This window comes from Perissodus microlepis, chromosome 7 (genome assembly GCF_051167445.1).
Source record: "Perissodus microlepis isolate ML-2025 ecotype Zambia chromosome 7, ASM5116744v1, whole genome shotgun sequence".
In the NCBI taxonomy this organism is placed as follows: domain Eukaryota; kingdom Metazoa; phylum Chordata; class Actinopteri; order Cichliformes; family Cichlidae; genus Perissodus; species Perissodus microlepis.
In genome coordinates this window covers 59,768,076-59,781,230 of record NC_140467.1, presented here as the reverse complement: position 1 = coordinate 59,781,230, position 13,155 = coordinate 59,768,076, and the positions used below count along the sequence as shown (strand labels likewise).

At 40.8% G+C, this 13,155-nt stretch overlaps 1 protein-coding gene across 1 annotated transcript in view; it reads left to right on the top strand.

The window, feature by feature from the left end:
* sntb2 (syntrophin, beta 2) overlaps window positions 1-12,430 on the top strand; it is a 39,044-nt gene extending 26,614 nt beyond the window's left edge. The window contains exons 3-7 of the mRNA XM_084936336.1: window positions 147-357; window positions 2,260-2,402; window positions 3,698-3,894; window positions 6,182-6,372; window positions 8,627-12,430. Of these exons, the coding sequence (XP_084792462.1) occupies window positions 147-357; window positions 2,260-2,402; window positions 3,698-3,894; window positions 6,182-6,372; window positions 8,627-8,719 (835 nt within the window). The 3' untranslated portion in view covers window positions 8,720-12,430. The remainder of the gene's footprint in view (window positions 1-146; window positions 358-2,259; window positions 2,403-3,697; window positions 3,895-6,181; window positions 6,373-8,626) is intronic.
* Window positions 12,431-13,155: the final 725 nt, after the last annotated feature.

Below are 13,155 nucleotides of genomic sequence, written 5' to 3'. Positions count from 1 at the left end.
CCATCACTTCCTCCATTTCCAAACTGCACAGGGGGTTCTATTCTTTTACGGCTCATTGTTAGGTAATTTTAAAGAAAGTGACCTTTAATTGTTATCATAATTATTGAAGTCTAATCTAGTTGATGATTCCCTTTTCTCTCATCCAGACTGTTAGAGCTCCATTCCCCAGACGGCCAGCACACGGTGGTGCTGCGATGTAAAGACGGCCCCACCGCCAACACCTGGTTCACTGCCATCCACACCAACATTGCCGCCCTGCTGCCACAGACCTTGGCTCACATCAGCGCCTACCTGGGGGCCTCGACCTCAGCCTCCACACACCCCCATCTCAAACACATCGGCTGGCTGGCTGAACAGGTATTTTTACCTGCGTGCTGTACTGTACATGAGTTACTACATTAAAAAAAGACCAAAAAGCCCCAAAACAACGACACACATGACCAGATGACTTTGAGCTGGAAGACAACCGGGGGAAAAGTTTTTGTCGCCAGGTTTTGTTGCTTAATGGATGAACTGTTTGTTTTGAACCCTCTCTTGCTCTGTCTCTACTGAGGCTTTACTTTCACTTTCTATCACCCTCTCTTTTTGCCCGATGTGCAGCAGCGTGGCTCTTTAACAGGGCAGAATTTCCATAGTTACCCCAACTGTTTCGCCACCCACCTTTTAGGTACCTGCGAAAAGCTACCAAAGGCCACTGTGTTGGGGGGAAAAAAATACACTGTCACCCGAGCCTTAGTTTTCCTGGGATATTTTTGTATCCAGCAGCAAAATTGCATCAAAGCTTAAGGAGACCCAGTGTAAACACAGATCCACCTCTACACACTTTGTATTGTAAGTAAATGCACTTATAAAAAAAACAGAAGAACATACAATGAATGCACAAAACACAGACTGCATGAGAGGGTAGACAATAGAGGCATGTAAGGAAGAAGAGGTGCTCATTGCATGATGGGAAGTCCCCCTGCAGTGGGAAACTATGTTAGCATAGCTAAAGGGGTCGTTCAGGGTGACAAGAACCAGTCCAAACTAGAAGATTTATCCAAAAAGAAATCATCCAGAGAGGGTGCCTGTCTCCTAAATCCAAACTGAGAGCTGGGTCCTCAGAAGAGGTACCTAATAGCTGAAGGCTCTGCCTCCTACTCTACGTTTAGAAACTCTAGAAATTCCAAATAAGCCTGCATCCTGAAAGCAAAGTGCTCCACAGGGGTAACATTATGCTGTGAAGTCTTTAAGAGCGTTCAGGACTTTTTATGCAAGGATCAAAAATGTAATTTAAATTCTGGAATTAACAGGAAGCCAATCTAACTGAAATATTTTTGTATTCATCATCAGTATGTCTACATGGTAGAAAGTGGAAATCCAGTGTATTATTAGTACTGATGAATAGAGTTGAAGCACAAGCTGCCCTCAAGAGGAAATTGCATCTGTGGTTTTTTTCTTTGTTGCTCGTATGTCACTAAACAAACCTGACGCTCAGACGTGGAGGCTGGCACTTCTGTATGTGAAGCAGCCACAGGAAGAGCGTGTTTTCTTTAATTAGCCTCAGTCTTAACCTCTCCACGTGGCCTCTGAAAGCAGGGCTATACTTTTATCGCACACAGGAACAGTGACTTCACTTTGAAGTGTCTAGTTCTGTATATTTTGACCTGGCTGAAACAGGAAGCACAGATAGAAGTTTCCCTTGTGTTACGTTATATCCTGCAGAGCCCACCTCTGCACCGCAGACACACTCTGTGTTTTAGTGTTGTTGCTTTTCACTGAAAAAACTCCAGTCTCGCAGTAATGACTCGGATGAACACATTGCCCTATTTTTACCACACGGCTAGAAGAAAAATCAGGTCAGGTTGTCACGATGACCTGATTAACTCCTCTGCTACACCTGTGCTCTGTAAAAACTACATCATTACATTAGCAAACTGCATCACAGCATCCATATCCTGTCAGACTACACCCCCTGTTATACTCTACGGCAGCACGGTGATGTAACGGCTGTAGCACTGTTGCCTCACAGCAAGAGGTTCCTGATTTGAACCCTGACTGGTGTAATTGATCTAATTGGCCAGATTTTTATCTACAGAAGCATCATGAAACCTTTTCTCCCTTCATAATTAACATGATTAAAATTTATCAACCAAAGCCTGCTTTATTTCATAATCTGTTCACCCATACCTGTGTAAACGGCAGGATTGGAGAAAAGTCAGTGGAAGTGAAAAACAAAAAATGTCGGCTCTAACATCTCTACTCAACGTTCTTCTTCAGGTCCAGCTAGAAGGTGGACGCCAGCAGTTTAGACCAGTGGTCATGGCGCTGACCGAGAAGGACATCCTGCTATTTGAATCGGTGCCGTGGAGCCGAGAGTCCTGGTCCATGCCTGTGCTCACACACCCGCTGCTCGCCACCAGGTAAACACACCAGCAGTTACATTCAGTCTTTATTCACATCTTTACTGACAGCTCTGCTTTCAGATTTTTAGTTTTGTGACATTTTTTTCTTTGTCATATTTTATCAGATGTTGCAGGTTTTTAAAAGTCTTAAATCCTTAAAAAGAGCTTTATGCCATTGACAGTAATAAGTATATATATGCTCTGTAATGTATTATATATAATAAATAAACCTTTGTTATCATACGATTTTGGTAAAATTGGTTAAAAAAATTAGTTTTTGAAAAGAGTCTGGCTGCTGAACAGAAATATTTATGATATTTAACCTCCGAGTACCTGGTGTCCACATATGTGGACATCACATTTTGGGTTGTCTAGACCAAAGCACCAAATTTTGCTCTACAACGGCCTGATGTCCACTTACGAGGATGTTATACTGCCACTGTTTTATCGAAATTTAAAACGAATGTCCTCATGTGTGGATTTTTTTTTTTTTTTTTTTAGAAACAAAAATCAGGTAAAAATCAGGTTTTTACTTTCATCAGGTCCTAATCAGCCCAAATAGCAAAGAGAAATTGAAAGTGCATGCCGTGAAAGACTTTGGGTCTTTGGAGGTTAAAGGTCCTTACATTCTGTTTGTTATTACATTTGTATTCGTAAAGTGGGTTTCATTTTCACTTTCATTGTGCAGATGTTTCTGCTTTTGCTAAAAATGAGAAGTGTTGGCCTTTGAGCCTGAGCGTGAGTAAATATTCAACAGCAGATCAGCTGAGTGTCAAAAGAAACTTTCCTGGAACTGCTGACGAGCTGTAATTTTTGTGGTAAGTACCTGGAAATTTCTAGTTGCCGGCATCAAAGGAACTCATCTCAACAGCAGCAACTAATCTTTTCCAAATCTCTACCGATGGGAGGGGGCAGTGACCCACAGAAACATCATAGATATGTTAACTGGAAGAACGGCAGGTTGGAAGAAACCAGAATTATCTTTGATTGCGATTACAGCAGAATACATTGTGCCTTTTTTCTTTATAATCAGGAACTGCAACGTAATGACGTTAATGCTGCATTTAGTTGGGTTAAACGGACAAACACAGGCCTGACATGGTGGGAGACAAGCTGAAGATTTTTGCATGCTCTTGCAACATTACAGATATTGTGGTTTCCACATGTTGACCAGAAGAAGAAGTATATAGCACAGGGATGAGTTGGAGAATCATTAAATATGAAGTTTGGGTTATGGGGAAGTAAAATGAACCCTCCTCTGTCTTTCTTCCTTCAATAATGTTCTCTTTGCCTGTATCGTCATGTCTCCCCAGACTGGTTCACTCAGGCAGCGCCCGCAGTTCTCCCGCCCAGGGTTCAGACCTGGTGTTTGCCACTCGGACTGGAACGGGCCGGGGCATCGAGTCCCACATCTTCCGAGTGGAGACCCACTGGGATCTGTCATCATGGACGCGAGCCCTCGTGCAGGGGACGCACACGGCAGCTGAGATCATCAAAGAAGTCTCCATTGGTGAGTGGGTGTCATTTATAGTCTTTAGTTTGGAGATCATGAGCAAAGCTGAAAACACATCAAGCCAAACTCACAAGCTGTGGCCCACACCAGACTTGGAAGACAGTAATCTTGTCCACCAGAGTTTTCTAAGTCCAGTGTGGGCCACAGCGCGTTTTTTGTTTATTTTGCAAAGTCAAATCAATTAGAAGTGTCAAACTGTGAGCATAACAGTTTTAGGGTCTGAATGATTGCCTGTTTTGTTTTTCTTAACATCCACTTGCTATTTTAAATAATTAGCTCAGAGTTTCAGGTGCAGCTGAATTAAGTGCTTCATGGAAACCTAAATGTGTCGTCATAACTGGCATTAAGATAAGTGTGAACCTGCAGCCACCATCTTAGCATGTAGCAGAAAGAGACTACCACACGATAAAGTACTGACAGGGGTATCTGAGGTCAGGTGTACTAGCAGTATCTGCAGCTTTAAATGCTAACTCTGCTAGCAGCAATGGCTGATGAATAACAGGTGACGCACTGCTGTAACAGGTGGCGATATAATACAATCACAATAGTCTTTTGAAAATACTCTATTGATAATATAAAATTAGTTTGGCTTTCTGATTCATTTACCGCACAGTCAGCCTAAATGGTTACAAAAAAAATCATAGGCCACTTTGTTAGGTACAAGTGTACATCACAGCTTTTTGACATGTGGATATGGCCAAGACCTGCTGAAGCTCAAACTGAGCATCAGAATGGAGAAGGGGGAGAGAAACTGCTGATCAACTGGATCGTGACCTCCACATGTCATGCTATCGTGACACAGTCATGTCACATGGACCAAAACCTCTGAGTTCTTAACCTCCTAAAACCCGAACTCTTTCATGGCATGCATTTTTAATTTCTCTTTGCTATTTTGACTTTATCGTGTTCTTTAGTATTTGGTGTCTGAACACAGCAGCATTTTTCCTGAGTACAAAAACAAAATGAGAAACAACAATTGTGCCCCTTTGAGCAATGTGGCTCATTTGAAAGAGCAAAACTTAGTAGTGTGGTCCAGACCAGCAGTCGGCAACATTTTTTGTGCTACGGACCGGTTTATGTCTCGCGGATAAATACAACAAAATAAAACCAGTACCAAAAAAAGAACATTTATTCATAACACACGTGAAAAGACCCAGGTGACCCAAGTGTCCGATCTGTGTGTAAATCTGACAGTGTATCTTATTCCAAGTTTACAATAGGTTGATGGTTTTGTGCCCACAGGAGGCACTTTATTATTCTGTACAAACACAGTGGATTATGTCACTGTGGCATGTGTACGTGTTTCGATGTGTGTGCTCTGTGTTAGTACACACATGTTAGCAGAGGCGTGTTGTAAGCAGACCTTGAACCAGAGGATGTGGGTTCACCTTTACCTCCTTCCAAGTAAATGTTAAGTGGAAATCAAGAAATATTAGTCAGTGAACTAAACTGTCTATGCCACTTGAAGAAGAGCAGTAGAATAAAGAGATAAAATATTTCCTGTCTATAGGCCTGTGTACTTTGGACTGTGACAGGAAGCTTCTGACAGCAGCTGACTCACAACAGTGTGCCATCGCTCAGAAAGAGCAGCTCTGTGTAGGAAAGGCAGAAATGGGAGGCAGCAAAGGGGAATGTTTCCACTCTGTGCAGAACAATAGTTGGCTGCCGGAACAGCACTGGAAAGCCTCAGCCTTTTTTTTTTCCTATTCTCCTTCCCTGTCCCGCTGCTACACAAACACACAGTTGTGCAGGAACATTTGGGCCGTTCAGGTTACAGTAATGCACATGGAAATGCTTTCAGATCAGATGACCTCACGGTCACCTTGCGGCAGGCTGCCTGGATTTTTATATAAAACACAAACTTGTCTTTGGACTGCAACTGTTAATCAGCACTGTTATTGTAAGAGTGGATTTGTTACAATAATAAATCTGAATTCATACTCGGTTTGATACAAAAGCTTGACGTTCATTTATGTGTAAACAAATCAGTTTCAGTTTCACTCTTTGTGTTTTCCTTAAATATTTTACTGCATTAAACTTTTTGATTTGTTGTGTTTTGAAAAGTTTAATGAAAAAAATGATTTGAACATAGAACTGTTTAGTTTTAGAAAACTTCACATAATTAAGAAACTGGTAAAGTAATAATAGAATGAAAATCATTTTAGTTTCAGCCCAACGTTTTCCAGAACCAGCCTCTGCACATCGGCACTGTTACATTTCTCCCTGTGACTCACCTGTGCACTAGTTTTTCTTGAGCTCTTTCCCCTGTCGCCCTCTCCGCTAGGTTGCACATTGAACAGACAGGAAGTTAGGCTGACTCTACACTATGAAAAAGGCTTCACTGTGACGAGGGAGCCGGCCGACCCGAGCGGGGGGGCTGTGCTGTACAGATACCCCTACGAGAAGCTTAAAATGTCTGCCGACGATGGAATACGCAACCTTTACCTTGACTTCGGAGGTCCAGAGGGAGAAATGGTAAATTGTAGTAAAGCAACTTGTCAGTTTATGAATGCATTGTGAGTGGAAAATCTTTTTAAACCTAAGAATGTCAAAAATATTCCTAAATCTCAGCTTTATTAAAACTTTTGCGTCATGCTGAAATATTTATGTACCAAATATACCATGTGTGTATATAAGAGATGGTCGTAGCTGCCATGTCGTCTCCGGTTAGTTTCTGAAGTCTGTTCTAAATCCACAACATTTCTGCTGTTTTGATTGAAACAAGCTGAATGTGTCAAGCACTGTTTCCTCTAAGCTGAGCGCGCTGACTGCTGACACAGTCTCCCCACACAGAAAATCTGCGCTGCGCACAAAAAAAAATCCAGCCTGAATTAGAATTAAAGTAAGACTGTGTCAGCAGTGCACGATTGCTCACGCGCTCAGCTTAGAGGGAACAGTGGTGACAGGGGGGCGGGTCCAACCAACGACTTGTCTATCACAAGTGGTTAGCCAACGTTTGACCAATATTTAAATAACTCAATTTAATAGTTTAAAAAAAATGACCCAAAGCACGTGACTGAGTCCATAAAGTCCTCAGCAAGATTGCTGTTTTCCGTAGACTTCAGTTGGATTGAAAGTGTGTTTGCAGCCCCTGCTATCGCCATCTGGTGGCTTTCAGGTAAAATGAAGGTTTAGGACTGGCTTCACTTGCATATTTTAGTTTTCCGTCTACCAACTAGCCTGAGAGAGCTGGTATGCCTAAAGAACCTCAACCACATAGCTGTTCCAGCTGTGCCACACAGTATGCAGTAGTGGATAGTAGAGCAGGGAGATATGACCAAAAATATTTATCACGATATACATTTGAAAATTTGCGATAACGATATAACTGACGATATAATTGATGTGAGACAAAATACTTTACAACTCCACAACTTTATTAGTGCAAAAAAAAAAAAACAACAACGTATTTTCATTTAAACAAGCAGCTGTTTTTTATGTGCATTAAAGTTATATAAAATTTAACAGTGCAAATGCAAATTCCTTGCTGACAGTTTAACCAAAAGGCATTTCCAGTGGAAACTGGCCGACATATCCTCAGCATAACCATGTATAATATCCACAAAACTTAAAAAGAGGTTATACACACACAATACGGTAATATTATGTTGAAGCACAGTACGTATCACTCCGCGAGGCTCCTGCCTACGATAGCCGTAATGCTCCGACAGTCCATCAAGCGGTGCGGGTTCGTAGCTTAGCAAAGTCGTACTAAAATATTTGACAGATTTACGAGCGCCATGTACCACATAAAGTCGTTTTGAGGTCAGTAAACACAACCAGAATTCATACATAAGGCACACGGGATTATAAGGGGCTCTGTCGATTTTCAGAAAAATCTAAGGATTGATTTTAAATGTGCCGTATTTTCCAAAAAACACGGTAAAAACGACGGCCCGCTAGCATGCTCTACCAAAAATAGTGCTTTGTTGTGTATCTGACGGACGAAAGCTAAACCAGTTCCACACCACTGAAGTTGCAGCATTTTTACAAACCAATTCTGGTTCATCTGTTTCATTTAACGATCCACTTTCGCCCTTCTCATTCTGCGTCGCCGCCATGCTTTTTCTGCTATGTGCGTATAAAAACAAAGGCACTGCGCATGCGCGTTTTACCCATATTCGATCGCGATATTTCATTTTCATATTGTTGCCCAACATTATACCGGTATTACCGTGAACGGTATGATATGGCCCAGCCCTAGTGGATAGTGTGCCGTTAATTCTGTTTTTTAATTGTATTATGATGTCAGACTTTTTGAGATACTGTCACTGGTTGTAACATATTGTGATTACGATTTTATTTATTTTATTTATTTATTTATTTATTGTGGACTATATTCCTTAGATTAAGAAATTACATTTCCATCCACAGAAGGCAAGTCAAAGTCAAAGTGCAAATAAAGATCAGTAAAATTAAATAATATGAAATAAAATTAAGGTAAAATGCAACCTGTCAGGGATCTGTAGAACAGGAATACAGATATTTCTGGTCAGTGTTATACAGTAAAATACTAAAATGTATTTTTTTTTTAACTGGAAAACTGTTTCTATTCAGCCCATTTCATTAAAGCTGGAATATTTTCCATTTTCCATAAAAGTGTTGAGGAACAAATAAAACAATAATCTGCATTTGAATAAGGGAATATCTTGGATATCTTGAATTTTTCTTTTCTTCTCCTTCATCCTCCTTTCCTTTCTCTAACTTCCTCCCTCCCTCCACCCTACAGGTGTTTGATCTCCACTCGGGTCCAAAGCCAGTGGTGTTCGTCCTGCACTCCTTCCTGTCAGCCAAACTCACTCGCATGGGTCTTCTGACGTGAAGCCCGCCAAATGCTGACAGCGTGGATGAGAGGATTCTTTTTTTCTTTCTCGTTTTCATTTATTTTTAATATCTTGTTCGTTTTTCCAACTTGTCCGCTCACAGCTGAAGTCAGGCCTGGCGTGGTGCTGCAGGGGGAACCTTAACCCAAGGAGGTGCTTTGTCTGATTGTCTCAAAAATGTGCCTTCTCTTCCAGCTTCTCCTCGGCCCCTTGTGGTCAGCTGCGTTGCGAGGCGAGGTACAAGGAAGGGGCACTTTGTTTTAAGTCACGAGGTGAAAGGAGACTGTTTTCACAGAAAACAAAAAGTGTGTGTGTATATATATATATATATATAGCAGTTAACAATCTCATAACATTCCACGTGATTGTGGGGCTTTTTCTTTTTAAATATATTTCATTATAAATATCCGATGAGATGTTGATGCAGCAGATGTGCTTATGAGATTGCAGCACCTGTGCGCTCTAAGAAACGTGTTAGTGAAGTGCATCGAAGAAAAGGAAGGCTTTTTTAACTGACCGAGCACAGATTGGTAAACGCTCCCAGTTTTTACTCTGCCTATCATTCCACGACAGCCTTCCGGTGTATTTTGGGCTCTTTTTAAAGCGTGCGTGTTTGTCTTTGTGAGAGGGAGACGCTGCTTTAGAGTCGCGATGCAGTTACCCGAGCGGAGGTTGTGCGCGTGAAAGATTTCTGCGGACGAGTGTGTCTTTCCTCGCTGCACGCTGCCGTTGGCTTGATAGTGTGCCTCATAGTTTTAGCACATTATCCCAAACTACTGTTGTAATCAGGATCACCAACTGTGCCTTGTTACTTGTAGTCAGAGACACTCTTTATAGTGTTCCCTTTTTTTTAATTCACACAATAAGAGAATTTTACGCTTCAGACATGCACAAGCAATAGTATTACTCTTATAGTGTAAACAATGTTACGATTTTTTAGTGTGTATCTCCTGAAAGCATGACTTCCTGATGTTGGACTCTGTATTAGACGATTATATATGACATGACCGTGCATTACCTCCCCCACCCGCGACTCAGACACCTACACTACCACATCGTCTCATCTCATTCTGCTTCGCTTGTGATTACACCTCTCTGGTTGCCATGACCACATCAGCATTTGTGTGGTCAAATACCTTTTAACAGGAGCGTCACATGACAGTGAGCTGACAGTGAACTGACAGTGAATGTTAAAACTGCCTCACCTCCTAAAACACAAACAAAAAACAGATTCAGGAAAGTTGTAATATTTTATTTCTGGGTGATTGAATGTTCAAAGATCAGTGTTCCTCTGGAGTACCATGAATGGCTGAGTTTACCCAACAAGTTCTGCAGTGAAATTTTGCTCATTTTAAGCACCCAAAGTGAAAAATATTAAACCTTAACAGAAGTTTAAAAAAAATCTCTCATATCTCTAGCAGTCAGGTTAGAGTTACTACTACTCTGCCCTCTTCTTTCAGCCAATCAGACGTTTTGTCTCCTGTCTCTTTAAGGCTCCCCTACCCATAAATCAAACTTTCTTCTCATAGGTCCAATTCTGGAAGCCTGAGGAAAGGCAGCTACATATGACAGCCCATGTAGCTTATTGAAAATCTTGTACGCAATCAGCTGGAATTGCCTTGTTTTTATAGTCACCTCAGTTTAGGAATTATTGTCTTGTAAACCTGTGATCCCAGTTTGAACCTAAAGCAGAGAGCAGTTTGAAGTCTCAGCCAAATTATGTGAAAATCTTTATTTTTTTTGCCTTGAAGTCAGATTATTATTAAACTAAAAGTACTGCACTCTGTTTGGTCAAGTTAATGAGCGCAGAGGAAATGATGGGTCCAAGAATAGAAAGTGTCAATCCTTCCTCAGCTTCCTTGTTTGCTCGAAATAATCAGCCAGCTTAATGACTCATTCTGTAAAAACAGTTTCTTCATTTAACAAATATTGTGATTCTGCTGCCAAAGACCAACAAAGCCAACAAACGTCATTTCGATATTTCCAGTTTATCAGACTGACAGACTTCGTGTTAAGCAGCCAGGTGCACATGTGTGACCACATTTAAATTTCATTTTCACTCACTCATAGGTTGAGTTCAAGGAACAAAAAAAAACAGGATGCAAGGTTAAGAAAAGAGTATATGTACACATGTAAAAAGCTCTATGTTCTAGTTTATAAGCGTGAATTAATAACAAGTTTGATATTCACCTAACAGAAACCTTCTGCTATAACCTGCTGCAGATGTTTGTCCTCCCCACTCTTTTTTTTTTCCAGATTAGATTTGATTGAGAGTTATGATTCTCAAACTTAAGCTCCTCCCCTCAGCAACCTTTCAGAAATCAACCAATAAAGCCATTACTGAAAGGGTGGGTGTGTCTTTAAGGGCCTGTGGCTAAAATTACCCATTTAAAGCAGATCAAGGCTCATCTGAGGGTCTAGTAGATAAATTATCCTTTTTTAAACTGTAAATCAAGCAGAGCTACTCTTGTGGAGTCCCAGAATAAAAATATCGAGTTGGAAAAGAGCAGCAGGTGTTCCCTTTAACATCAACAATAGTGATTATAATGCAAAGTTAGCACAGGGAAAAAGAATGCCAGCCATTCATTCTTGTTTACCCCTCCGATGTGCTAAAATTGTGTTAAATGTTGAGAAATGATGAGCGCTTGTAAGTCGTATTGGTCACTCGCAGCAGTGTTGGTGTTCATGTAGTCAGTGTGCTGACAGACACAATGTGATGCACGTGATATTTAACTGACTGAACCAGATTTTTATTTTTTTTCCAATATATGCAAGGTGACCATTCTTCCCCCTTCAGTTCATTTTGCCTGCGTTGGCTGGTTAATGAGTTCAACGTGACTGTAATAAACACATTTTAATCACTGTCAGCTTATTCATGGTACATGTAGCTAAAGTTACCCTTCAGTAGAGCCTCTGTCTGAGGTCCAAAAGAACACAATGTGCCATTGTGCGCACTGACTGCAACATAGGAAAACAAGATAACCCCGGTTCTCTGATACGGAGCACAGTCACCCGCCTGAATGACCTCTGTCCCATTTGGGACATCGTGTCCTTGTGATGCTTTTTTTTTTCTTCTTCTTCTTCTTTTAATGAATGTGAAAATTCATCACAGTACACTCACTTCCTGTTTAGTGATTTAAGCCTTTTCAAGCTACAGTTAATGTTGGCTGTATTACAGCAGAAGTAAGCTTTGCTTCCCTTAAAACGTCACAGTTTGAGCTATGCTCAGCCTGGCATGAAGTCAGTTTCTGCAACATTTGAAGCAGTAGTGAAAGGGATACGCTTTTACACCACACTTTTGCTTTCTTGTCACTCTAACTGCTCTAACCTGATCTGATTATGTGAAGTTTAAGAAGCTACGAGGCCGTCCTGTTCCTCTCTGAGCTCGATGCACTAACCTGTCAAACCCCTTTTAAACCTGTGAATGTACACCTTTTATCTCCTTACTCTCTTTGTTCTCAAATCGTGGCTGTTCTGTCTATGCAACGCTTCAAAGAAGGGGTTTGTGGAACCAAAGGTATTATCTGTGGCAGCTTGCGTCCAACACAATCATGAAACTGAAAAGTCGCGAGGATAAATGCTGCTGCGACAACCTGTCATATGCAAAGTATTTTAGATTTCCTTCCAAGAGACGCTATACAATGTATGATAACAATGTAGTAATCTCAAATGTACATACCTACCAATAAAACTGTTGTAAGTTACAGAAACCGAGGTGTTGTTTTTCAGTGTTTTCAGTGGTTTTCTGTGTGATGTGTGGCCCACAGCTCAGTCAGATGAACCAGAGCATCTTTGTGTTTATGATAACTGAACCTTTTTAATACTAAACACGCTATAAACATTTTTTTTGTTTCCATTCTAGTGAACTTTGACTAGACATCCAGATATTAGTGGCAGGTTAGTCTGAATGGCACAATTACATTGACTGGCTGAACTTTTAGACAGTTACTGATTACTTTTAGTACTTTTTTCAATACTTTTTTTTTTTCTTTTATCATTTATTTATTATTTATAATGTGTTATTTATAATTTTTCAAAATTGCTGCTCAAAGAAGTACCCATAGATCTTTCAACGTGTTTGTGGAGGAAAAGCGTCAGGAAGATTTTTGGTGGGGGTCATAATTTGGTGCGTCTGTCAGGGATGACTGTAGATCAGGTGGAAGATCAACTGGAAGGCTGGTGCATCGATTCCTGACTCCTCCAGGCTGCTTGCTGAAAAGCATCTTTGGGTAAGACACTGAAGCCCGAGTTGCCCCTGATGCAGCCATCAGAGTGTGAGTGAACGTTACACTCAAAATCCAATTTTATATTGCTGTGTTCTGGGTTTATATAATACAGTCACAATATATGTACAGATTAAAACACACACAAACATAATTTAACTATCCCATAGTTTTTTCTCGCATGGTTCAGTTGGGCACTCTACAACGTTCCC